The sequence below is a fragment of the Aphelocoma coerulescens genome, chromosome 3 (assembly GCF_041296385.1).
Source record: "Aphelocoma coerulescens isolate FSJ_1873_10779 chromosome 3, UR_Acoe_1.0, whole genome shotgun sequence".
Taxonomy (NCBI): Eukaryota; Metazoa; Chordata; class Aves; order Passeriformes; family Corvidae; genus Aphelocoma; species Aphelocoma coerulescens.
Window position 1 is genome coordinate 98,028,732 of NC_091016.1, and position 25,531 is coordinate 98,054,262.

Below are 25,531 nucleotides of genomic sequence, written 5' to 3' on the forward strand. Positions count from 1 at the left end.
TAATAGTTTAACACGTGTATGTGTTTTGATTTTCCAGATATTAGCATTTTAAAATTATTTAACATTGCTGTACCTCAGGACGAAGAAAAAAAAAGAAAAAAGACACTGTAGGTGAAAAAGGAAGAGTAGGGATCTTGCATGTGTCTTGACAAACCATGGTCATATATTTTTCTGCCTGAGATGGCTGGTGGAAAACACACCGTGGTGATCTACTTCCAGTTCTCACAGGGCTCTTGAAGTCTTTTTCTTTCAGTCTGCAGGAAACACATTTCTCCACAGCATCCCTCAATTCTTAATTTAACCCAATAACAGAAGATGATCAAAATCAGATTTGATAAAGATCTACAAATGCTAGTAAAGATTGCTTAGTCAGAGGTTATGTCCTTTCATGCTCCTGTTGCTCTGAATCTTCAATTCCCTATTTGTCTTGCCTACCCTATTTTTCTAATGCTTTCGCCTATTTAAATCTATCTGATTAGGTGATCCCTCCAGGATCAACCACTGTCTCCTCACATTCCTATCAGGTTTGCACTTCAAATTTGAGGTTTGATTTTTGGGTTTTTTTTTCCTATTGGCTTATAGTATCCTTCAGAATTGTCCGGTTAGCTGCAATGGTTGCACAAATCCAACCCTTCATCCAATTCCTGCAAGGGCGTGGGTAGAATTCCATCAGTAGAACAGGCTACATTTTTAGTGGTGCAGAGAAGGAGGGAGAAGAGACAGAGAAGAGAGAAGAGGGAAGTGAATGAAGAGAGAAAGAGAGGGTCAGTGACACAACTGCAATCACACCAATAGGAAAAGAAAAATAATTTATCACACTTGTACAAAAATTTCAGTCACAAATAATCTTTTATTGTGGCTTATTGATGAGTTGCTGGTCTCATCAATATGCTGATGAAATCCAAAGCATGAAGAAAAGACCTAACAATGCACCAGCATCATAAATTGTAATAGATTTAATAAATAGGGCTAGTGGGTACAGTGTTTGCAACACCATCAAAAGGTGTGAGCCTCCTGAAGTCCTGTAGGCAAGCACCTTCAATATCCAGAAATAGAACTTCATTAAAGTAATAAGAGACAAACTGCAGGAAGGCCAGCAAAATGCAAATTGCTAAAGATTGCCCTTAATAAGATCAAGCTCTCCCAGGGAGTGGAAATGAGACAGAAAAAGTTATAGCTAAGATTAAATATTTTTACAGCCTTACAAGATTAGAATTAAAGTCTTTAAATTTCCTGCTATTGGAGAGAAAAGCCTTTTCTTTCTCTGTTATGAAATATGAGCTAACAGGTAAAGAGTGGTTAACCTCTACCATACCAATACAGCTAGAACCATAAAATTCAAAGTTGTAATTTCTTAAAGTACTAGTTCCTTAAACTCACAGTATAGTCAACTTACAGCACAAATAATTGATATTTTATTGCCTCATCCTAAATAATACTAAAACTCATTTTAACTATGTGTTAGGAAAATAGAGAAAGAGGGGAAGACAGTTCTTAACATTTGAATGTGAAGTATTAGGATTTTATTGTAAGAATACTATTCCCTTTTCTCTTATCTGTATAAATGTTTCATAATGTAAAGCCCCTCTCAACAGTCCTTTAGTAAGCTTAAAAATCTATAACTAACCTGCATTTTCCAGGAAAAGGAGAAACACGTTACAGAAATCTGGAACTGGTGCTCTTAAAATCATGATCTGATTCTCAAGACAAAGTAAGACAAAGACATTCAAAAGCAGAGAGGAAAAACCTGAGACTGGAATAATTTTATAAAAATGGGGAGGGCTGGTCATGCTCTTATCCCTCAATTTATCTAGGCTGTCTCCATTTTTACAGTTCCCTTTTCTTCCTCTCTCTCTTCCTTCTAGTAAACTGCATCTTTAAAATTATGGCAACCCTTGGCAAATTAAAATTGATGTCCTTTACTTCTTGTCCTACAACCTCTTTATTAATTTTTTAAGTGATGTAGAGTTTTAAGAAAAAACCTCAAAAGTAAATTCTCATTGATTTTTCAATTAAATAATTTGGATTTCAAAGGAGTGCTTGTACTTGACTTTTGGTGACTTATTTCTAAATTGTGTTATGCAACAAGTGAATTAGACTGTTGGACACAATTTGTGCTTTTCCCAGAAAGTATTGATTCTTATAACAAGCCATTCTGAGACCATAAGTATTACAGAAATTCTCTTTTAATCAGAAGCTGCTATGAATTTTTCATTTGTGGATGCATCTATGCCTACGTGACCCTGATAAACAGACTGATCCAAGTTTTTAGTGTATGAACTAACTTCAGTTATGCATTATGAAGCAGTTGCATACTGTTAGTTTTGGTAACGGAAAGCTGTACTGAAGAAAAGGTGAAAAGAGCACTGAGATTTAATTTCCAATACAGAGGATGTGTATTAAACACAAACATCTGAAACACTGCATTTTTTTTTTTTTTTTTTTGGTCTTGGGATAAATTCTAGAAAATTGTGCTGGGTTTAGTGACTCAGAATCTAGGGACACTGGAATTCCTGTTTTGGGGAATCCAACCTGTCTGATTTCAGGCACACACCGTCCTTCAGGAGCTGTGACACTGGGTTCAGAATGACAAAACTCTTGACAGAAAAGATGCTGAAATTTTTCACAAAGTAGCACAGTACTACCTGGGCATTAGCAACTGTCCAGCTGTATGAGCTAAATACGTGGGGGAGGTTTCCACTATATTTTAAACTTCTGTGCATATTGTTCTAATTAAAAAAGTGAAGAATGATGACATATTTCTGAAAATGAGTACAGTCAAGCCCCAAGAGTTGCAAATTAAGGTGAGTGTGGATCCATGTTCTATTTCTTCCAAATGACTTTTCCTGGAATGTGCTTCATTATACTGAAATGTTCTATAAATTTAAAGTAGAGATGAGTGAAAGTTCAAAAGAGGAGACTTGACATGAAATAATATTTTGAATGTCTGGGTCCTTCTAAAGATATTTAGTTTGAAATATTTTTGGAACAGCCTGTTTCTTTAACTTTCCCCTATTTTTGAGCCTGAGGTTGGGAAAATGCCACTTTGTGGTGATTGAAGTGTACTGATGTGATAAGAGTTGTATGCGTAAGATCTAAATTTGAATGAGCTGTTATGTTAAGGCAGGAGATAGTTTTGTTTTATAGAAACCAGTAGTTGTTCTTCTGCATTTTCTTACTTTATTTAAAAAGCTACCAGCTGCAACACCAGGTTTGTAATTCAAAAACAAGATGTTATTTCTGACTGTCAGTATCTAGACTATTCCTTTGGAATGCCACAGTTAATTCCCCACAGTTCTCCTCCTACCTGAGATCTAGGGGCAAACTGAAAGCTTTGGACAAGCTTTTAGGGGGGGTCAAGTTCCTGACAGTACTTCGGTTTAACAGGAGTGTGTTCATGACCTTTCACTAGTCATTAAACAATTGAGCTAAACGTCAAGCCAGATACATCATCAAAGGCTGATACTCAAATTCTGTCACTAGATGGATTATTTGGTTTATTTTGCACAAACAACTTAAGGCTGTTGTTGTTTTTCCTTAGTTTTCCAGTACTGTTCAGCACCTGTCATGTTGAAGATTATTTGAGTGGCACACTTCCTAGTAGGCTCTCTACAAGAGGACTAAAAGAAAGGTATAAACAGAAAAAATGGCAGAGGTCAGGAAGTAGAGACAAAAAAAGACCCATCACCAATTATTAATTATGTAAGAGGTCTCAAACTGAATTTGATTTGTTGCCATAAAATTATTGCTGGATTGGGCCAGCATCAAATCTTATTTTTCTCCCATAAATCCTTTGTCTTTCCTAAGAAAAATCTTCCCTTATTCACATCAACAAATTTTAAAACACTTTGACTGTAACATTCACTTATATAAATGTTTGTTCTTAAATACCTCTTAGGGTCTTCTAATGTTCATAGTTCTTGTAGCATCTCATAAAATAACATTTTGAATTTACTAAAATATATAAATTCACAGAGGTTTGGATTTTTAATAGAGTATTTTTCCTTTTTTCTGCAAACATAATATATACATAATGTTTAATATTGGCCATGCTCAAATGGAATATCTGTGTCACTACTAGTAACAGCCATGTTTGCATGTTTGCATGCCTCAGCATGTTATGGATGAATCTCCACACAGAAAACTAAGCCCAACAAGATTTACATTGCACTGTGAGAACCATCATGTTTGAGCAGTGATGGAGATAATTGATTAAATTGTGAAGGCATAGGCCAGAATTTATTTGCACATTAAATGTTACATGAAATCTAAAATAATTTTAAGAGAAGCCTGTTACTAGCATTAATTGTGATTCAATTTTAAGAGAAATAAACTTTCACCAAAATATACTTTTACAAAAAATGTCACTTTAAAATTATCAATATCAAATGCAGCAATAATTATGATTTTTTAGCAAAGCACCATTCTATGAAGTGGTTGTGTATAGAGACCTGCAGTGCAAATAAAGAGTTCCCATTTAAGATAATTTTCTTTGTGGTTACAAATTACAGTACAGTTCATCTAGAGTTATAAAGACGCAGCATGTCTAGATACCAGCCATATAATAAGCTGGAATTTGCACTGAATGAAAACGTAAGTTTCTCTTTAGTACTGGTGTGATATTCAATATGATGAAAATCTTACTTTTTGCATATACTTATTAAATGCTTTCAATAGACACAGAATTATTACAATGTAATGCAAAACTCATTACAACTTTCCAAACTTTGTTTGTAGCAGCTGTTTTAAATATCAATTAATTTAACTTATACATTATTTAAAATGTTAGAGAGAAAAGCAAATTGAAATATTCTTTGTTTCTCCTGTAAGCCTCGCTTAAAATTTAAATTAAAAAAAAAATCCTGGTTTATCCTTTACATCAGATGATATATAATTTATAATAACTTAGGGTACAAAAGAATGTAAGTAGGTTTGGAAGAACAAATAAATATACTGGTCAGAATTTTTAGGATATAACTATATAGGAAAAGATATCTAAAAAAATATCTAAAATAAAATAAATAAAAATGTCTAACTTTACCTAATGCTACCTCAACTTCTGTAGATAACTAGTACCTAATATTAAGGTATTTACCCTAGTATTTTACATTTTTAAGTGCTTAACACACAAAAAACCCACATAGACTTTGTAACTTACATAGGAAGAGTAAAATAGAAAAAAGACTTTTTTAATAAAATAATATATAAGAATACATCAGTTTGTGATTCTAATAAGATTCAGTAACTAATTTTGGTGATTTTTAAATAGTAGTCTTATCAAAGCCAATCTGTACAGCTTAGAAACTAGATTTTTAATTGTTATTTTTCAACAATTCTGAGTCCATGTTTCATACTTTTTTCACCTTATTCTTTTATGCCACTTTTTATAATTGTCCTTCCAATTAACATCAGTATTAATAACCATATGCCAAACCTCATGACACTCAGCCCCAAAGGTGTTCCATTGCTGTGAGTTAGGCAATCTAATCATTACAGAGATACTAACTCATATTTGATCAAGCCATGTATGTCTTTTAGAGTAGCAACTACAGAGCTAATTGCAGACTTTCTTCATGTCAGAAGTAAAATTTCCTTAATTTGCGGAGCAGCACTGTTAATAAATTTACTCTTCCTACAACCTGTGAAGAACAGGTAAATAATTCATTATCAGAAGACAGAAAAGTAGTGTTTTTTGTGGGACTTCACTCTGCATAGGTCTTGTTTTAGCTCGGACTTCTATAGTAAAACTGAAAGTAAGTGTTAAATTAAACCAAATGAAAATGAACAGGTATCCTGGTTTTGTTTTGTTCTGCTTTATTTTGTTTTGTTTTTAAACAAGCTTGTTTATTTAGGATATAAGTGCAAACACACCTGAATAATGAATACAATGCAATAATGACAAATGGGAATCTAATTTTGTTAGTGAATATGTATGATTATGCAAATAGTTAAATAAATAATAACTTAAAAATAAAGCCCTAAAGTAGCAACTCAGAAAAGACCCTCAAATTAACAAAAAAGGGTGCATAAATAATGTTAGGATCTCAATATGGTGTAGAGCAATTGCAAATATGATTTCACAGATGCTTACATTTTTATGGTCACATTTATTTCACAAGGTTAAATGAACTGCTCTTAGCACTAACAAAATGAAGTTGCTTGAAGGTCTTTATGTAGGAAAAAAAGCCCTGCTTCCAACAGGCAAGGGTTTTGTGATGAAGCTTTCTATTGAGGCTGGAGTACGTCTCCCATTATGTGCCAATGATAAGTAGTCTTACAATATGTTCATCCTTTTTGGCCTTAATGGAATAAGAGTTGTGCCCCATGAAATCCTGGTCTGGCAGAAGAACTTCAAACAAACTTCTGCGTTTTCTTTTGCGTGTTTCTGTTTACAGGTGAGGTATTTTTGTTCTTTCTGTGAATTAAAAACTTTAAGATGCCCCCAAAAATGCTTCAACCCCATGGTATCTTTAAAAATTAAATTGCTTCCATTCTTTCTCTAGGCATGGAAAACATATCTGGAGTGTATATCTGCATGATAACAATTCTGCTCAACCTATATATACAAAGGACAGGCTTGAAGATTTGCCTTGTTCATAATTCAGATATTTGTTGTGTGTGATGAACATTTTTCATTGTAGTTTCTGTTTACAGGTGTTCAGCTGCCATTTCCTAGTAAAGTAACATTGACTAGGGCTTAAGGAAATGATTAATTCTTCATTTACTGTGTTGGAGAAAGGAAAATTTGCAAATGCTCTTAAATGGCACTTTCTTACGACATACTCAGTTACTTGGATAAAGACATGCTCATGTACATATGTGGTTCTGGGTATGTGTGCAAGGCATCAGAAATTTTGACCCTGGTAAAACCCACTCTTCTTAAGCATACTGTGCTATATATTGTACAAGGGAAAGCTATGTACAAGGAATAACTGTAGTGTCATTTATGCATTTATTGTGTTCTTTAGAGGACAAGCAAAAGACAGTTTGCAGGAACTGAAAGGTACCATTTATTTTAACTGTCTCCAATGGATAGTAATACATAGCACAAACAAAGCAGAACAACATATAAATAGGTGTCCAACTCTGTTCCTTCAGTCTCTTGCTTGATCCACTGCATGCTTTCTATTGCAGCTTCTTGTCATTTTATGTTGTTCATGTATGTTATGCCCTGACTGACAATCCCAGCTCTCTCAGCCTTTCCTCATTTGAGAGATTTTTCAATCTCTTAATAATGTTACTGGCTGGACACTCTCCAACAGCTCCATATCTCTCTTGTACCGGGCAGCCCAGGATTGACACAGCACTTCAGATGTGGCCTCCCCAGGGCTGAGTAGAGGGGAAGGATCACGTCCCTCAACCTGCTGGCAGCATTCCTCCTAATGCAGCCCGGGATGCTCTTGGCCTTCTTGGCCACAAGGGCCTATGGCTGACTCTTGTCCAACCTGGTGTCCACCAGGACTCAGGTTCTTCTCTGTAAAGACTTGTATCTATCAAAACCCTTTTTATCTGCTTATACTTGCATATAGTTTATTGCAACATTGCACTTTCAGTTACCGTAAAACTACACAGAGAAGAAATAATGTTAAGAATTTGTAGTTTATTCTGCACATATGCATGATATACATAAATGTGAGTAATATTTTGTGCTTGATGTGACAATCCTCATGTAATGAAAAGCCTGCAAACAACTGAATTTCAGCATTTGATTGGCAGATAATTTTAGTGAGACTAGAAAAATACTGCTGCTTTCTAAACAAAACTATTGGCAAGCCTCCTTTCACTTCTAATTTTGTAATCCATTTCCTGAACAGTTTTTTGGAAACAAGTTATCTTGCGTTCCTAGTATATGCAAAAACCTAACCTGATGATAGAACAGTTTTTTAAGAGGTGTCAGATTTTTATTTATGGGTACGGATTAGTAGTGCTCAGTTTTTCTCATTTGATACTGATAAATATGCAGAGAACTGAGATATTTGGGTGTGGCTATTATCACAGATCACAGAATATTCTGAGTTGAAAGGGACACACAAGGATCATAAGTCCAACTCCAAAGTGAATAGCCCATATGAGGATTGAACCTTGGTGTTAGCACCATGCTGTAACTAACTGAGCTAATCTCAGGGTCAATATGTAATAGGAAACACTAACCTGTGGGCTAATAATGTAATTTGTCTCAAATGTATTTTCTTTTTCTTCTTTGACACAAATCACAGAAAATTATTTTCTCTTTCTAAGTTCACCTCTCTGTATTACATATCAAAAGAACAAAATATTTTAACAAAATCTTTCTGTCTCTTATAGAATCATAAAATTATTAATTTTGAAAAAGACTCTAAGATCATCAAGTCCAACTGTTAATATAGCACCACCATGTGCATCACCATATCATGTCCTCAAGTGCCACACCCACATGTTTTTTGAACACTTACGAGAGTGGTGACTCAACCACTTTCCTGAGCACTCTGTTCCAAAGCTTGACTATTCTTTCAGTGAAGAAATTTTTCCTAATATGCAACCTAAACCTCCCCTGGTGCAACTTGAGGCCATTTCTCCTTGTCATGTCACTTCTTACCTGAGAGAAGAGATCAACCCCCCTCTTTCTACAACCTCCTTTCAGGAAGTTGTAGAGATGCATAAGGTCTCCCCTGAGCCTCCTTTCCTGCAGACCAAACAACCCCTGCTCCTTCATCCACTCCCTCTAGGACTCGTTTTCCAGACCCTTCACCAGCTTTGTTGACCTTCTCTGGACTCAGTCCAGCCCCTCAATGTCCTTCATGTAGTGAGGGGCCCAGAACTGGATACAGCACTCAAGGTGTGGATTCACCAGTGCCAAGTACAGAGGGACAGTCACTGTCCTGGTCCTGCTGGCCACACTATTGCTGATCCAGGCCAGGATGGCCAGGATGGCCACCTGGACACACACTGGATCACGTTTAGCCAGCTGTCAACCAGCACCCCCAGGGCTTTTCATCTGGGCAGCTTTCCAGCCACTCTGCCCCCTGACTGTGGCACTGCCTGGGGTTGTTGTGACCTAAGGGCAGGAACCAACACTTGGCCTTGTTGAACCTCACACAACTGGCCTTGGCCCATTGATCCAACCTGTCCATATCCCTCTGAAGAGTCTTCCTACCCTCCAGCAGACCAACATTCCTACTCAACTTGGTTCCATTTGCCTATATTCCATGCCCTATCTTAAATTGGAAAGATACCCCTCAATTTTATTTCCTGACTTTTAAAGTTCATCTCAGTGGATTTAGAAAATCTATGTCACAGAAATCATGGGTGTGTCTCAAGCAAATGTAGCAATGATGTTCATCAACATGAGCACAAAACAAACAGAATGCAGTTGGGAAAATATAAATCACAAATACACTATGTACAAACTGGTTGATGCAAATGTTCATTTGGCCAGATATAGTAGAATATACATGTAGATAAGTTCATTTGACGTACTGGTATCAGTGGGGCTGTTTCACACTCCAGGACAGTCATACTTAGTGTGACTTCAAACTACTAACTTCCTTACTTTTTTGTTATCTTTGCTACAATAAAATATTCTAAGCTTTTAATTTGGCAGGAGAGGGTAAGAGTATCATTACAGAAAGCTCTGCGTCAACTGCTCAATCTGGACTCCCTTCAGAGTTCTGACTCTTAATTTATTATATTTTTAAAGTGTATTAGGAAATTAAATAATTTCTCTTTGCTGTTTATATGAAGCTCATAGCCCATATATCTTTGAAACATAATTGTCTCTCTTTCCAAATTTTAATAACATAAAAACCTAAAATGCAGCAATGCTATTTGCAGACTCTAAATACCTGTAGATGGCACAATTCTGGTACATCACACATTTCACTATCATCCTGTGGTAATTTATTTATGCACTCAGCTTTTAAAAAACTCCTAAAGTTGTTTTGTTGACTGTTAATGTTTTCCAACAATTAGTAATAATACTTTTGTAATTGCATCAAAATACAAAGAGTAACAGATTGTTTATTTTACTTAATGTATTACAGAAATACCAGTGTGATTGCTTGCCTGGATGGGAAGGAAAATTTTGTGAAAAGGAATCAAATGAATGTAATTCAGAGCCTTGTAGAAACAATGGCACCTGCATGGACCTTTTCAACAGCTATAGGTAAGCACTGCCCTTTCTCACTATATGGTCATGTTCCAGGAAGGCCAGGCTTGTGCATCCAGCTATTGTTTTGTTTCTCAGCTTGGGAAGGAATGTTATTATCCAAATGGGCAAACAGCTTGTGTCATGGATACAGTGCTTCACTGTACTTTCATGTCAAGCCAGCAGATATAATAAACTGTATATGTAATTTTTTTTAAAAAAGGAAAAGAGAAAAGCATGATTTAAAAACATTTAGCAAGTAACACAGTTTGGAGCTGTACTTTGTCAAAGGAAATATAGTCTCCCTTTCTTTCATATTTGCCCTATAAATACAAGAGATGCTTTAAAGAGGAAAAGTAGTGATAGTGGGCAGTTGGATGAAGCGATCATATCATTGCTGCCACCTTGTGGCTTAAAATACCAACAAAATAGTAATTTAACTAAAATTTATATCCCCTCAGACAAAGCATGAGGATTTGACACCAACCACATTAATTTTAACTTAAACCCCAATCTTTACTTCATGCATGCATTTATGGTTTAAAAATTATTTCATTTCAGTAGCATACACAATCTAGTAATCAGCTTCTGCTCCATCAAGCCAGGGTTTGTCTATATTATGATGCCAATAGGAGAAGAGTCCTGTAAATTCTTAATAGACACAGATGTGTCTGCATATAGAGATTGGTGTAATAATTTCACATGGTACATAGGCTAGTGGTCGTACAGTGATTATATTCCTGGTAATACAGACAATAATCAGACAGGGAACTTACCACAGTTGACAAGGGGGAAATAATTCCCCAAATAGCAAAACACAGCTAAGTTAAATAACATAATATGTATAATATAATATTTTTATTTATTTAATTTATGTTACGAATTTAACCAAAATGGTTTTGATGTCCTAGAGTGGTATTTTTTTTTTTTGTGGTATTAAACATCCTAGTTTGATAAAATATTTTTATTCTAATAACAGAAAGTATAGCAATGTTGAGAAAACCTGTTAAAATCTTTTTAATTGCCTTTTTTTTCACTTTTTAAAGTCTGTTGGGACATAAAACAATTTTTAAAATATTTTTACTTCTGTGGTTCTTATTTTTCTGATGCTTGTAGTTCTTAGTAGTCTGCCACCCTCAAGGACAAGGTGGACAGATATTTTGAAGGCATGAATCCTTACCTGTCCTTACACTTAGCCAATTTTTTCAGCCTCTAGAAGCATTATATATATTGCAGAAAGTAACAGGGCTTTTTCTAATTTTATTCATAGCTGGATGCACAAATCCAAGGACTCTCTATATTTTATTGAAAGTTAGAATTCTCAGAAAGTACTTTTTCTGGATTTGGCAAATACTGAACTGTTACAGAGAATGTTTACAAGAAAATTGGTTTGAACCATGAGCACCACATGTATTTTTTTCTCAGCTATTTGTCCTAGCTGACATAACAGAACAGGAAAATCAGACATACCATTGAATCATCATATAACAGGGGCATGATATGCCAAACAAAACAGCATCTTCAGAGATACCTAGTGACTCTGAGACTTGGCAACACCACGTAAAATTAGTGTTTTATTTTTATAATATAAAGCGATTTCATTTCAATCATTAGACCTGTCCTTGTTTGTACACACAGATGCTAAAAGACCATAATTACTCTTAATTTAAAAAATGTGTTGGTTTGTAAATGCTTTTCTCTTAAAAGCTACATCAAGACAAAGTATTTCTCTTACAGGAGCTAAGGAGTGGCAGTAACTGGTACCTGAACCTCAGGACATCCAGCCATATCTTTAAAACTAAATGTAGTTTTCAAAAGAGGATAAATGGATTATAGTTGCCTAACAGAAAAGATCATTGGTGTTCTTGAGCTGTGCCCACGCATTATTTTGGACAGGCATTAGTCTGGACCAACGTCAGGCCAGCAACTGCTCTGAGAATCCAACAGTGATAGGCAATAAAGTTTTCTAGCCTGTGGCCATGTTTTGGCACTGTTTATTTTCCTGCTATAAGTTGAGGTGCTGGCAGCAATACCCAGAATTTTCTGAATTTCTTTGAAGTTGGCCACACCATGACTGGTACTTGATATCACTTCCAACTTAAATTAATGTAAAGAATAGATAAATTTATCTTTCTTTTATGCTTTGGTCATCCTCATTAGTTTACTTTCTCTTCAATGTTTGCAAGTCCAGCTGAAAACATCAGTTACTTTAAAAAAAAAAAGTAATTTATTGTGCAACAGCTTAAAAATATATTTTTGTATAGGAAAAAGGTGAATATAATGCAAAATGAAACATTTTCCTGCCAAATTCAAATCTGTGATAACACAATAATAATACAAACCATAAATACTATTTAAAACTTCACTTTTGAGTTCATTTTCTTTATCTGGGGCTATTAGTTGTTGAATCTTGAAGTGAAAACTATCTGGAAAAACTGAAGTATCAACAAGACTTCCAAAAATTAATATCTTTCTTTATGGATTCCATCATAGGAAAATAAATCATGTTCCAACAGGAAAAAAAAAATCAAATATTCTCAGATGCATATTTTTATTTTAAAAAATCAGGTAAGAAAGATACTGAACCAGTAGTCAAGCTTGAATTGTTGAATGTGAATAGTTTTTAACATAAGCCCCCTTTCATTCAAGTTAATTTATGTTCAGCTGATAAAATGAGAAACATCTTTTTCTTCCTTCTCAGTTTTCAGTTTGGCATAAGCACATGGCAAATAAATTAATTTAGAAAAATTTTATGCATATATTTCATGCATATATTTCCAGAACCTCTGACTTTAATTCTCATGAAAACATGAAATCTCAAATTATGGCTCTGAACATTTATAGACTGATTCATCTATCATCAGCTGAATTCCTTATTTCTTCGCTATTGTATTGATAATTCTGACGTTTAGCACTAGTAACATCAAACCCTAATGTAGTGGTTTGGTCAAAATACTCATTACTGTTTACCTTCTGTGAGATAAGAATTAGGAGAAAAGCAAAGCAGGCACAAAACTTGTAAGAATATAAAGAAGTTTATTAATAGACCTAAAAAAAGGAAAAATAAAATAAAATAATATATAATAATATATAATAATATATAATAAAAATTATAAAATTAAAAAAAAAAAACATACCATACCTTCAGAACACTTCTCCTCCCCCCACCTTTCTCCCTTCTCCCACTGACAATGTACAAAGACAACCCTCGAGATGTCCAGTCTGTTTATCACTTCCATAATAACCTTGTTCAGTCCATTTAGGAAGAGGAGTCTCTCTTGCCCATGCTATGGAGAAGTTATAACAGCGACACAGCCGCCAAGGTTGGTTCTCTGCTTGCATCGTGTGAGAGTCCCCCTCCCATGACTTGCTGCTTTTCCCACAACTGCTTTTGAGGGTCCAATCTTGAGCCACTGGGGTACAATTTTAAGGTTGAGCCGTTCAGAAACAAAAGTTCTCTTCACCCATCTCTGGGAGCATCTTCATCTCTAAGAACAGAGGGCCTTCTCCTTCCCTGGGAGCAAAGGGTCCTCCTCATCTTCATCTCTAGGACTATCTCTGGGAGCATCTCTAGGAACTGAGTTCTTCTCCTTTCCATTTGGAGCAAGAGTCCTCATCGCTTCCATCTCTCCCTGTCTAAACTTCTCATGAAATTACAGCTGCGTCAGCATCTGCCTATCTCAGCGCAGGTGCTTTTGCTCACAAGTACAGGTTGAACGCTCCACCCCCCATGCCTTCATGAAATTACAATGGGTACTCTGATACATCATATCTTTACAACAGAATTTCAGCTTCTAAGCATCTCCTCTTTCTCCTCCCTCAGGTTTTGAGCTCTTCACAGCACTACAAGGGTTAATCTCACCTGGGCCTTGCAGCTGGAATGTCGCTTATCGCTGTTGGTGACATGATCTTTGCCGGGCAGCGGTGGGCAGCTTTCAGCTGAATCTTGGCCGCACTGGAGAGGGGGAACCGGGCTGCTCTGGCTGCCCACAGCAAGGCTGTGGGGGGTGTTCCGCGGGTGGAACAGGGCCCATCAGCTCCAGGATGGCCGTGGCCCGGCCCCCACACAGGGCCCGCAGCCACCTTGTGCCAGCGCCCGGAAACAAGAGAGCTCTGCCTGGGATTTATCTATTCTTAAGTGTGGATCACAGAGGCGGTCAAAATTTTAAGTGGCTTAAAAAATTGTCCCTATTCAAACTGGCCAGCTGATAGGTTCTGTCAGGTCATAGAGGAGCTGTAAGAACCCCTTGGCAAGAACATCACTTCTGGGACTATGCTTTGCTAGTCCATGACACCTAATAAAAGCCCCTTTAATTAGGTCTCCTTTGCTGTTACCAACATTTAAGTGAAAATCTATTCAACTCTTCTTGCCAAATAAAGTTATGGATGAAGTGGAGTTTCTAGTGATGTAGAATAGTTTGGAACTTGGCTGTAATCATTATGATATTAGAACTTGGAGAATGAATCAAGTGTCTTTCCAAAGTACTCAGTTCTTTCTGTATATTCACATGGAATCACAGATATTCATGCTATTTACCATTTTGTCAATACTTCTTGTTGAGTTTTTTATAAAGAGCAAAAATGGTGCCTTACTGCTGCTTTTCTGTTTATAACGTACAAATAGACTTCTCCATACTAAACAGGAAATTAGATCTACCTAATTATATTTTCTTATGTCATTTATCTATCTTTTATGTTTTATGACAGGTTCAGTATTTGCTTCCATTGAGTACAGAAAAGTTTTCCTTGTCAGCACTTGAATCCATCTACTAATAAAACTTTTTATAATATCAGTGTAAACTGAAGTCCAGTTCTTCATGCTGTCTTAACTACCCTTCATACTACTTTTTCAACCAGGATCCCTTGTTATTTAGTTTATTTGTTTGGTTTTTTTGGTTCTGGAGACAGAGGTTTTTCTTGCCTGCTCATTCTTGTCCTTGATATTTTGGTTCTGGCACGTTTTCTCACACCCTGTTTGTGCAACTATATCACAGGTCTCCATTTACCCCTTCACAGTTCCAGCTATTATAAACATGGCTGTGTTACAAAGTGCTAAAACCTCCCCTTCCCATTAAGTTCTGCAAGGATGAAAGTTAGTAACTGCCAATGTCACCTTAAAATTTGAGGCTCAAGTTCCTTAAGCACTTCTGAGAAATTATTGCTGATGTGCAAAAATGTTCTCTGTATTTAAATGTTCTTAATTTAAACTCTTTTGTCCTTTATCCTGTCCTGTAAGAGGCCATGGTTTTCCCACCTCCCTTTACACTCCAGTTGAAAGAATGATTTGTGTTTGTAGACAAGAGCATTTTGAGTGATTTCAGAACTCATCTTAAACTGTGCTAGTCTTTCTTAACAATACTTCTTCAATTAGTAACCATGCCATGATCATCTTTCTTTGTCTTTACTTAGATAATGATTTATGCCAGCTGACAATTTGGATAACCATACTGTCAACCAGAGTTAGACTTATCCTGCCTCTTTCTTGTTACTTTCTCAGTACATTTCCAAGTACAACATCTTCCCTATTGCTTTCCTCTTTGCTCCCTAGCATTTGAAGCCACGTCTTTTCAGAATAATAAAATAGTTTTTCATTAGTGTAACTGTCATCTACCTGTGCTAAGCTCTTATAAAAAAGACCAGTCTTATGTCATTAGGATATATTCAGTGTCATGCATATTTTAATTGCAGTAATGTTACAGAAAATCAGCATACTGTATCACTTTTTTTTTCATCTTCTACAAAGGATTTATTTGGAAAAGCAAAGTCAAAATCAGCCTCCGCATTTTCTCAGAAATATGCATGAATTGTTCTGTGCCAAGTTGTAGAAGCAGGTGATTCCTAAGTTAGGGATGTGTGAACATCTGAAAGATCTGTAAGTAAAAGCATGCCTATTTACACAGTGTATTTTAAAGATATACCCATCTCCTTAAATGAATGAGTTTTAAACAATGGTGGAATTCTAAATTCTTTATATGATTATAATTTAATTCTGTGTTTGGTCTGCCATCTGTTTTTACTGACAGTCCTTTTAACTACTGCTATACTCTTCCTTAATTTTTTTTTCCCCAGAAGCAAGAAGCAGCTTTTCCCATAGACGGGAATTACCTCGGTATTTAATGATCCCAGATACCAAATGCTGAACCATTTTATTGTAAGCAGCAACTCTTATTTGGCATTTCTTTGGGGTTCTTTGGCCAACTCTTTCTCTCTTGCTACAGAGACATTTCCCAAAACATTTGTCTGTTGCACTTCTGACTTATCTTTCATCCAGAATTGTATGGTTTTTTTCCTTCGTCTTAGTACCAAGTTATGTATGCATTTCTTACTCAAAACCATCTTTAAAAGATTTATATGGATTTACTAAGGAATTAGATAAAGAAATGTGTGAAGGCACAAACAAGTGCCTCCTCCACACCTAATAAGGGTTTTATAGTTCCTCTCTGGTAATACTGCTAACAAAAACAGGAAACGTGTAGTAGTGCTTCTTGTCATCATGCGTTGAAATGAGCTTTAGGGTTTCTACTGCCATTAGCAAACAAGAAAATATTGCTGTACCACCTCAGCAGCATCTACCAAGAAGTCACTGACATTCTGCAGTCTTTAGGGCATATTTTAGCCATAATTCAACAATCTTCTCAAAGGACAAGGACATTTTATTCAAAATCCCAATAAAACATTAAAAATTGAAACCAAACACAGTAAGTACCTGGAAAATACTTCTCCCTTTCCAAAATTAGCTCATCAACTTTTTCTTCATGGACAGTACTGTCGTTCCACCTGGCATATTTAATCATTCAGTGATATATTTTAAATAAATGTTTTATAATGTATTTTGTTTACAAACACCCAAAGAGACATAAAATGGTCATTTGATGAACTCACAGGTTAAATGGAGGGAGTGTAAACCAGTTTCTAAAATAATAAGGAGCCTCAGGCATAGCTTTGAGAATGTATGAAATGTAATATAAGTTATCCAAATTCATCATTGCTGTAGGGTAGTTAAACACTTACATTGCAAATAATGCGCTAATACATGAGCTAAGAGACAAAGCAGTTTCCACAGCAGTTTATGGGCTCTGGCTTAGAATATGCTAAATTTTCCTGGGAACTCCTGGGGTCATTAGAGGACTGCTGTGAACCTTTGAAGAGTTTCAGGGTGCCTGGTGCTCCCCAGAAGGGATAGCTACAGAAGGCTGTGACTGCTAATAAGCTGTTCGGTGTCCCACAAGCTTTGTTGCCAACTTTTCTTTATTTATGGGGACTTCAAACTTTTTGTTTCCAGCTGACTCCACATTAAGGACAGCCAAGCATCCTTTCAACAAGTGCTAGAGTGTATGTAACTGCCAAACCCAGAGCACAGCCAACATAGTAGAAGAGGCCAAAAATTCCACTGAGGATATTGTGTGCTTAGGTAGTGAGGTACCGCAGGGCACTTTCCCTGACCATCCACCAGAGTAATTAGAGCAGCCCATTAGAGACCTCAAACCAGACTGAGCTCCTTGGGGAGGATGCAGTTCTGTAGGTCTGGAGCTGCAGAAATGTTTGGAACCTATTGCTGAGTCTGATGATGATAGTGTCCTTGCCTGGAGGAAGCACTTGTAGCTGGAGGAGGATCTGTGTTGCCAAGTAAAGGAGCTTCAGGAGGCAGTCAGCATGCTGTGAAGCTGAGATGGGAACAGTATCATGCTCTCCAAGACCCTACAAATACAGGAACCTGAACTCCCCGACATAGTGAAGGAGAACCAGGAAGAGTCTTTGCATAAGACTTTGGAAATGGAGACTCCAGTTACAATGAAGGCTAGAAGCTTGTAACCTTGACAACAGGATGAGGTCTCCTGTCCTATCTGAGCTCTGCCACCACAGAGTAGGCTCAGTGACCCACAGCAGAGGACAAACTAGAAGTTCTGTCCAGTGAAGCATCTAAATCAGCTAAACCTGGGTCATGAGGCAACACCAGAAGGAAGGATAAGTGATGGCAAACACTGGGAGACTCTCTGCTACAGACTCCTCATAGGAGATATCATGAGTCCTGAAGGAAATTGCTCAAGTCCTTGTGATGCCACTCTTGATTATCTCGAAAAGGTCTTGCTGACAAGAAGAGGTTCCTAAGTATTGGAAAAAAGACAGTAAATGGAAATATGTCAGAGAACAGAATGGGGGAAAGGCAGAAAAAAAGAAGGCTAGGAATGAAGAATGTGGCTGCTACTTTCAAGAAAGGCAAGAAGGAGGATCTGGGCAAGTGTGGACCAATTAGCCTTACCCCGGTCCCAGGGAAGGTGATGGAATGAATAACCCTTTAAACTGTTTCCACACACATGATGGAAAAGAAGGTGCCCAGGAGCATGGTTTCACAAAGGGGAAAGCATTCCTGATGATAGCATTCAACAAGATGACTAGCTTGACCGCTAATGAGAGGACTGTGGATGCTCTTTCTCTTGACCTTAGCAAGACTTCAGACACTATTATGGCATCTTCATAGACAAAACTCCCTGAATTGCTGGACACAAAGACCATATTCAACATAATTCATCCCCTCATCATGTTACGTAGCAATGATATTAAAACTGAAATTCAGTGGCTTGTCTTTTGTAGCTACAGTTCTGGTCAATAACAAAAATGCTGCCACCACAAAGTATTTTTGGCTGGGATGTGGTGGGATGTGATGATGTGTGGGATGGTGAGAATTAAAAGTAGAATGGATTGAAATAAGATAGACAATGCACAAAAAGAATGTCTGAAAAAAGTTTTCAAGACAGATTTCACTGACGCATTATTTCTAGTCCTAATATTATAATGCTTCTGTTGTAGATGATTCATAATAGACTCATTCCTGCTTGTTCTTTTGTCCTTCATTTAACCACTCACTAAAAGAACATTCACATTTTTAATTTGGAGAACCTTAATAAAATGGGAAGTTTAAACAAGCAAAGAAACAAAAATGCTGTTGACACTTTAAAAATGGCTCATTAGAAATGAATGGTAAAACCATCTGTCTTTGTTAGCTACAGATTAGATATTTCATGCATCAGCAGTGTGTAATACATGCACAAAGGAACAAAATTTTTCTAGGATTATGGGCATTGCTGCTGACATTATATCCTTTTGAACCATGGAGAATCAGTAATACAGAGTTGCACATAAAAAGACAGGGTGTAGATCCCATTCTCATTACTATAAAAACAGTGCCTTTTCCTTTGATTTGAAAGGTCATTAGTAAAATCAATGTTTCACTTCTTGGAAGAGATTTCATTGGTTTCATAGATATTGTTCCTTTTACCTATGTTCTTAAAGTAATTCTAAAGTGATCAAGGGTCAAAATTTTTGTAAATTAATTGTGTCAGTTTAAGTGTTAAGATGTTACATGTGTTTGTTTTGTCTTGAAATAACTTCACAGCTAAAACAATAGCAAGGTTTCATCTTCAATTATGAGGCATTTCCTTTTGAAGTAGAGAATTATTTTCATAGCATAACATAATTTCTTTTAAAAAAATTAGAATGGGATAGGAGCTACAAAACTGGTTTTGGAGAAGGGCATTATTGTATATTTAGAAAAAACAAGTTTGAAAAAGTATGAGTTATTCAGTTAAAACAGTTGCATCTTTGAAATAATTGCTTATATATGACACTACAATATGAAATATATGTACACATGTACAAGTTATACATTAAATGGTTCTAGTATAAGTAAACTATACACAATTAGAAAATCAACATTGGCTTCCCCATCACTAGTTTCTATAGGTAACAAAATTTTAATTAATAGTCTTTTTGGATTTGTCTGGGATTTAAACTGTGTGTGCTCTGTTAGATCAATAGAAGCATTATAGAAGTTTATTTGGACTGCAATTACAGACTGTACATTGTTAGAGCGCCTCTATAAACCAGTGCTCACTCTTCAGCAATAGCAAGCAGATTAATGCAGTAACTATCACATTTTCTTCTACCAAATGCCAGTTTGGATAGATGAAAAAAATCCATCAGAGTTATAAAAGGGAGCCTTTATCTTTGAAGGTCACAGGTGGAGAAAAGGGACCACAAATACAAAAATCACAGCTCTCTGTGAGCATCCATAAGCATTGTTATATGTATGTCTCTTGGACTTGTTCATTCCCTATCTGGAAGGGACAGTCATAAAATTTTCATAGGTTTGCTCTATTGAAATAACTCAGTGAGACACCCATAGAAGAAAGTTGGATTGTTTATATTACAGTAGATATCAAAGGAAGATAAAGACGTAACTGACTCTTGCAGATCAACTGAAAATAATTTTTGTTGTTTGCTTTTACAGCTTATATCAGAACAATAATCTTTATAAGGACAAAGCTATTTTTTTAAATGCTGTTTGGCAGGACATGACAAATCAAATTTGGTTTTCTAACAAAATCTGCAGTAGAGAAATAGCTACTGCATGTGTGATTGCAGCATTTGAGCAGTGCAGATATATTTGTTTGTTTGCTTGTCTGTTTATAACATTGAGAAATACTGTCTGACTTGAAGATGCTTAATTTTGGTTTTTTTCCTATTTACATATTTGGAAATTTAAACATTCCTTGAAAAAAAAAATTTAAGGGTTTACTTATATAATTATTCTTAGGCTAACCTAATCAAGATCTGTGTTAGGGGATCTTTGGTAAATTTAGTCTTGAAAGATGAAATGTTACTGCCTCTGTTATTTTTTTTGAGGTTAAAACCCTCTTACACTATTAGGTGAATGGTAAGAGATTATCATTTGGCATATTAATGATGGTCAGTTTGTACAAATCCTTTTTTTTTCTTTCTCTTATTCTAATAACAAATGTGAAAACAGAGAGACCTCTGCTTCTTAATCTATTTCTAAAGTATTTTCTAGATTGCCACTATTATTATGACACACTCTAGCCTTTCCAAATGTTTTATTTTTTATAGGCTCCTTTGAAAATCTGAATTTATAATGTTGAAGTTAGCATGACTGCTTCTGAGTGTTGAAAATGTTTCAATAGTTCTTTTCAAATATATAAACATAAATACTATATGGTTAAGTGATGTCATGATGATCTGATATATTCTGCCATACTAAATCCTATATCTATCCTTGGTTATCAGTTTTTATAGGCATCTAATTGATTCTAGGCATAAAGTATTCAATGTCTTCTATGTTTGGAATAAAAAAAAAAAAAAAAATACATTAGTCCATTTGTTCAAATACGTTTTCTTATTCCCTTGCCTCTATTCTTGAATCAGATAGTGCTTTGTTGTCAGCCTGAGCCATAGACACACAGTTTCTTCCGTGATTCTCTTCCTTGGAGCTTGAGTAGACCCAAGGTAAAAATCAATCAACAATTTTGAAAAATTTTCTATACAATATTGGAAACACCCCCCCCACCACCCTGAAAAACTGGTAAACATCTTGCTTAAATGATTTGCCAAGTTCAAAAACAGTCTGAAATATGAGGGAGACAAATATTTCTTTGCTCATCCATTCAAATCATTATGCAGAGGTCATTTGCACAGACTTCTGAATTGGTGTGCATTATGTTCAATTGATTCTTATGTCAAATTCTCCAAATGTCAAGGTAATCTATCTTCAGGGCTAGATTTGTATTGTTCGCGCTTCATAAAATTTCAGAGTTGGAGCATGCTATCTAGCACTTCATGTCGCCATGCTAATTATTGTCAATAAAGATTGCAATTTTAATTACCTTTATTTGGCCTATTTTGATTGCCTGTGGTGGAAGAAACAGACCTGGAAAGATCTCCTTTACTCCTGCAGAGTAAAAGTCCCTTCCAATGTGAGCACTCTACCCAAAGAGTTCATTTTTCTTTTCTGTAATCAGTGCCATCTCTGTATATGGGGTGAAGAGCTTTGAGGTCAATTGACAGTGCTGCATTGCTAAACTTCCCAAATTTAACAAATGTTTCCCCTGGAGGGGCTGTTACCTGCATTCAGGTGATAGCTTCTGCTTTTTCAGTGCAGCATTTTTCTTCCTTTCAGTTTTCTCAGGTCAAAGAGGACTTGTCTCAAAATCAATACTAAAATACTGTAAGAGTTACCTGTAACTCTCAGAAAATATCAGAGCAATAAAAACCGAGAAAAGGCATTGAGCTGCTTTCCATAACAACTAGGATCTTTAAGCTGAAATCTTGCACAGAGGAAGAGATTTCCAAGGGGAAATAATGCTGAAGGTACCAGTTTCCACAGGTGCAGCAATAAACCCAGCTGTCATCAAAGACCAGCATTACATTAAGAGAGAGGAGCACAAGCAAACAGGCAACTTGGGAGATGGAAGCCTTTTATTCAAAATCCTCGAAAGATAGGGAGTCATCCAGATTGCTGATTTATTCAACTATTCAACATCTAACAGATTAACTTGCTGTAATTCTTGGAAACCACATGACAACTGATTCCCTCTGATTCTTGAAACAATGAAATAACACTTCTTTTTTTCTCTACCAAAGGCAGTCAGTACCACCTAAGACACTGGAGGCAGATCATTTACTTACTGTTGATCGTAGCATTGATTCACTGATGCTCTGTTTTCACAAATTAAGGATTTTCTCTTTGACAAATCTTTGGAGAGATGATGCCTGTTTAAAAGGCTGCAAAATACATATTTTCTCTCAGATTGCGTGGTGAAATCTTGAGTTACATTGCTGCTGCTGTACTGATTGTTGTTCAAGTGAGGGATGAAGGGCACATAGGCAAAGGATGCAACTCTTGATGTTAGTGACAAGAGATGGTGAGATAAAAAGAAATTTATGTTCTCTTCCCTTTGTGTTTTGTCAGGAACAGCAGAAAGTCTAATGTGGGTTTAGTTAATAGAGGATGTTACTCAAAAGAGCAGCTTCACATGCCAAAATGCATATACATTCTCAATGGGGATCTGCAGTAATTCAAGAAATTAATGCTACTACTCAGAAATTCGTTTGACACACAGAACACAAATTTAAACAGACCTTTCTTTCTCTTCACCTTGTGTTCTGTGATAATTTGCTAAGCTGCATTCCAAAGTTTTCGTATGACTATGATACCCTTTTTCTACGTCTTGGGAAGTTTGGGAGATGGGAGTTCCTAAATTTTAAGGGATGATTCAGTGTTTTTAAATACTGTTACAATTTATTTTAAAAAACTTGAACATGGTAAACAGTTTTTTCTAGCACCTTAGATAATAAACAAAACTGTAAAGCAGGAGTAAAAAAAATGCTCCCAAGACATTTTTTTTGTATTTTTTTTTTTGTATTTTTTTTTGTATTTTATTGAAATTCTGCTGCATCTAAAATAGGAATTTAAGGAGGCAAGACTGATGGGAAGAAACTTCAGCAACAGCTTTCCCCATTGTCATGGTCTATGAACAAGACTGTTGATACCAAACCATGTTTTATTCTCTGGTTCCAAGCCATATGGCCCAAGTGATCCTGCCATATGACAGCAATAATCTTCAGTTTTACTTATTACAGTTTTTACTTATTTTATTGTCTTTCTTAATTAAAGGTATTCAAAGAATTCAGTATTTGTGCTTTTAAAGCACAAACATTCCTTTTAATGAGACAGTTTTACTAGTGATTTTTAATTATTTTAATGTTTACTGACTGGAACAGAAAACAATGTAATTTTATTCGGCCTTAGAGATAGGATGAATTGCTGTTACTCTTATTGACATAAATAAGGAAATAGTTTTATCCAAAACGAAAATGAGTTTGTACCTCATCTCTGAGGTCCGGTAGTCCAAAAGTTGCATCCAGCCTGACATAAGATGTATCTTATATTGTGGTTCAGGAAAATGGAAAAAAGTAAACAGCAGCATTAAAAAAAATTGGGAGGTGAAAGTATAAATACCCTTTGTAGGATGTAAAATTCTGTTCCCTGAAACAGATATGTGTGCATTGCAGCTGAAACAGAGCTTAAAGTAAAAGCTGAAATATAGCTTGCTGTCTCATTGAACTGAATGTTACCCTGTGATTGTGTGAACTCATAGCTTCAAATAGAGGATTAAGGAAGAAATACATGGAAAACAAACAAATACAGCTTTCTCTATCTGTTCCTCTAAAATATGTTTGTTTGGGGTTTTTTGTAGTGTAACATTCCTGAATACACAGAATATCAGGAATAAATTTTAGATACTGTTGCCAAAGGGAAGAATATGAGCAGAGAATTATGGGAGGAAAGTATACAGAACAAAGAAAGTATATCTCAAAGATGAGAAAAAGAACAATGATTAAAAGTCTGAAGCAAGTGAACTGGAAGGGAATGAAAACTATGTAAGCCCTCTGAAGGTTTCCTCTTTGCATGAAACATGCAAAACACACAGTTAAACACTATTAAAATAGCAGAAACTTAATCTTTTTATCTCTTTTCCCAGCAATATACCTCCCAAATAATTTTTCTCCAGTTTGGGGTGCATGTCTGCTATTACCTGGTACCATTCCCCAGGTACTTTATATATGCTTTCTCAGCCACCACTTCAGATTCAACTTGTAGACCACGTGATGTATATACTTCCCATAAGCCAGTATCTATATCTTAGTTAAATTTAAAAATGGTATGTGTGTGTATGACAAAGATAGCAATTTTGTTTTCCCTAATTTTAGCTTCCTATCCTCATTCTAAGAGCTGATAAAGGCAGGTGGACTTTCTTTTGAGTGTAATTTGTGCAGTCACCTGTCAATGTGTTTACCTACCAATTTACTCTGTGATGGACAAATTGGTCTTTGCTTACTTACTGATTAATCCTTTGGAGAGAGGTGAGAGGGCAAAATGAGATATTTCTTCCTGTGTGGCCATTTTCTTGCTGTACAGAGTTTGGAAAGATATTTATCACTTGGTCATGGCAGACATTAGTGTATTGAGGAATCAAAACCACATGAAAATGGATGAACTTCTTTAGCTATTTTTGCCTTTGTTTAATCTTTTTCTGCCCTGAACTTCATCACTGAAATCAAACCAAGCTATTGCTTATTTCACTACTAAAGAAACTTCCTGTCTTGGGGTGACTTTATGATGTGTATCTCATATTGCTGCCCTATGCCCAGGAATTATTTTTGTGCCTTTCTATGCCTCTAAACTGAGCCTGAGAGGGAGAAGGAAAAACTGAGCAAAACTTTTTCAAAGCAGTTTGCAGCTTGTTCAAGGTCACACAGAGATAGCGACTTTTTTTTCCAGCTGCGGCAGGAGAGGGAGGAGGCACCCGGCTTGTGGCTGCCCAGTCAGCTTTTGGCCAGTTGTTTCAGTTTCTTTTTCTCCAGAGAGAGACTGAGAGTTGAACTTTTTTCCTTCCCTGGAATTTCAGATTTTCTCCCTTTTCTACTGGACTGCTTCAATATCAGAGCACATCGGGAGGACTTTCCACTGAGCACAGAGGGCCTGGCCCTGGGCCAAGCCCCACCTCCAAGGAGACCAAAGGGAGGACTCTAAAACTTTCCCAGGTTTTTCTC

The 25,531-nt window shown here is 36.1% G+C and overlaps 1 protein-coding gene across 1 annotated transcript in view; it reads left to right on the top strand.

Annotated features, from left to right (window-relative positions):
• EYS (eyes shut homolog) overlaps positions 1 to 25,531 on the top strand; it is a 750,542-nt gene that overhangs the window by 255,699 nt on the left and 469,312 nt on the right. The window contains exon 21 of the mRNA XM_069011357.1: positions 10,020 to 10,141. Coding sequence (XP_068867458.1) covers positions 10,020 to 10,141 — 122 coding nt within the window. The remainder of the gene's footprint in view (positions 1 to 10,019; positions 10,142 to 25,531) is intronic.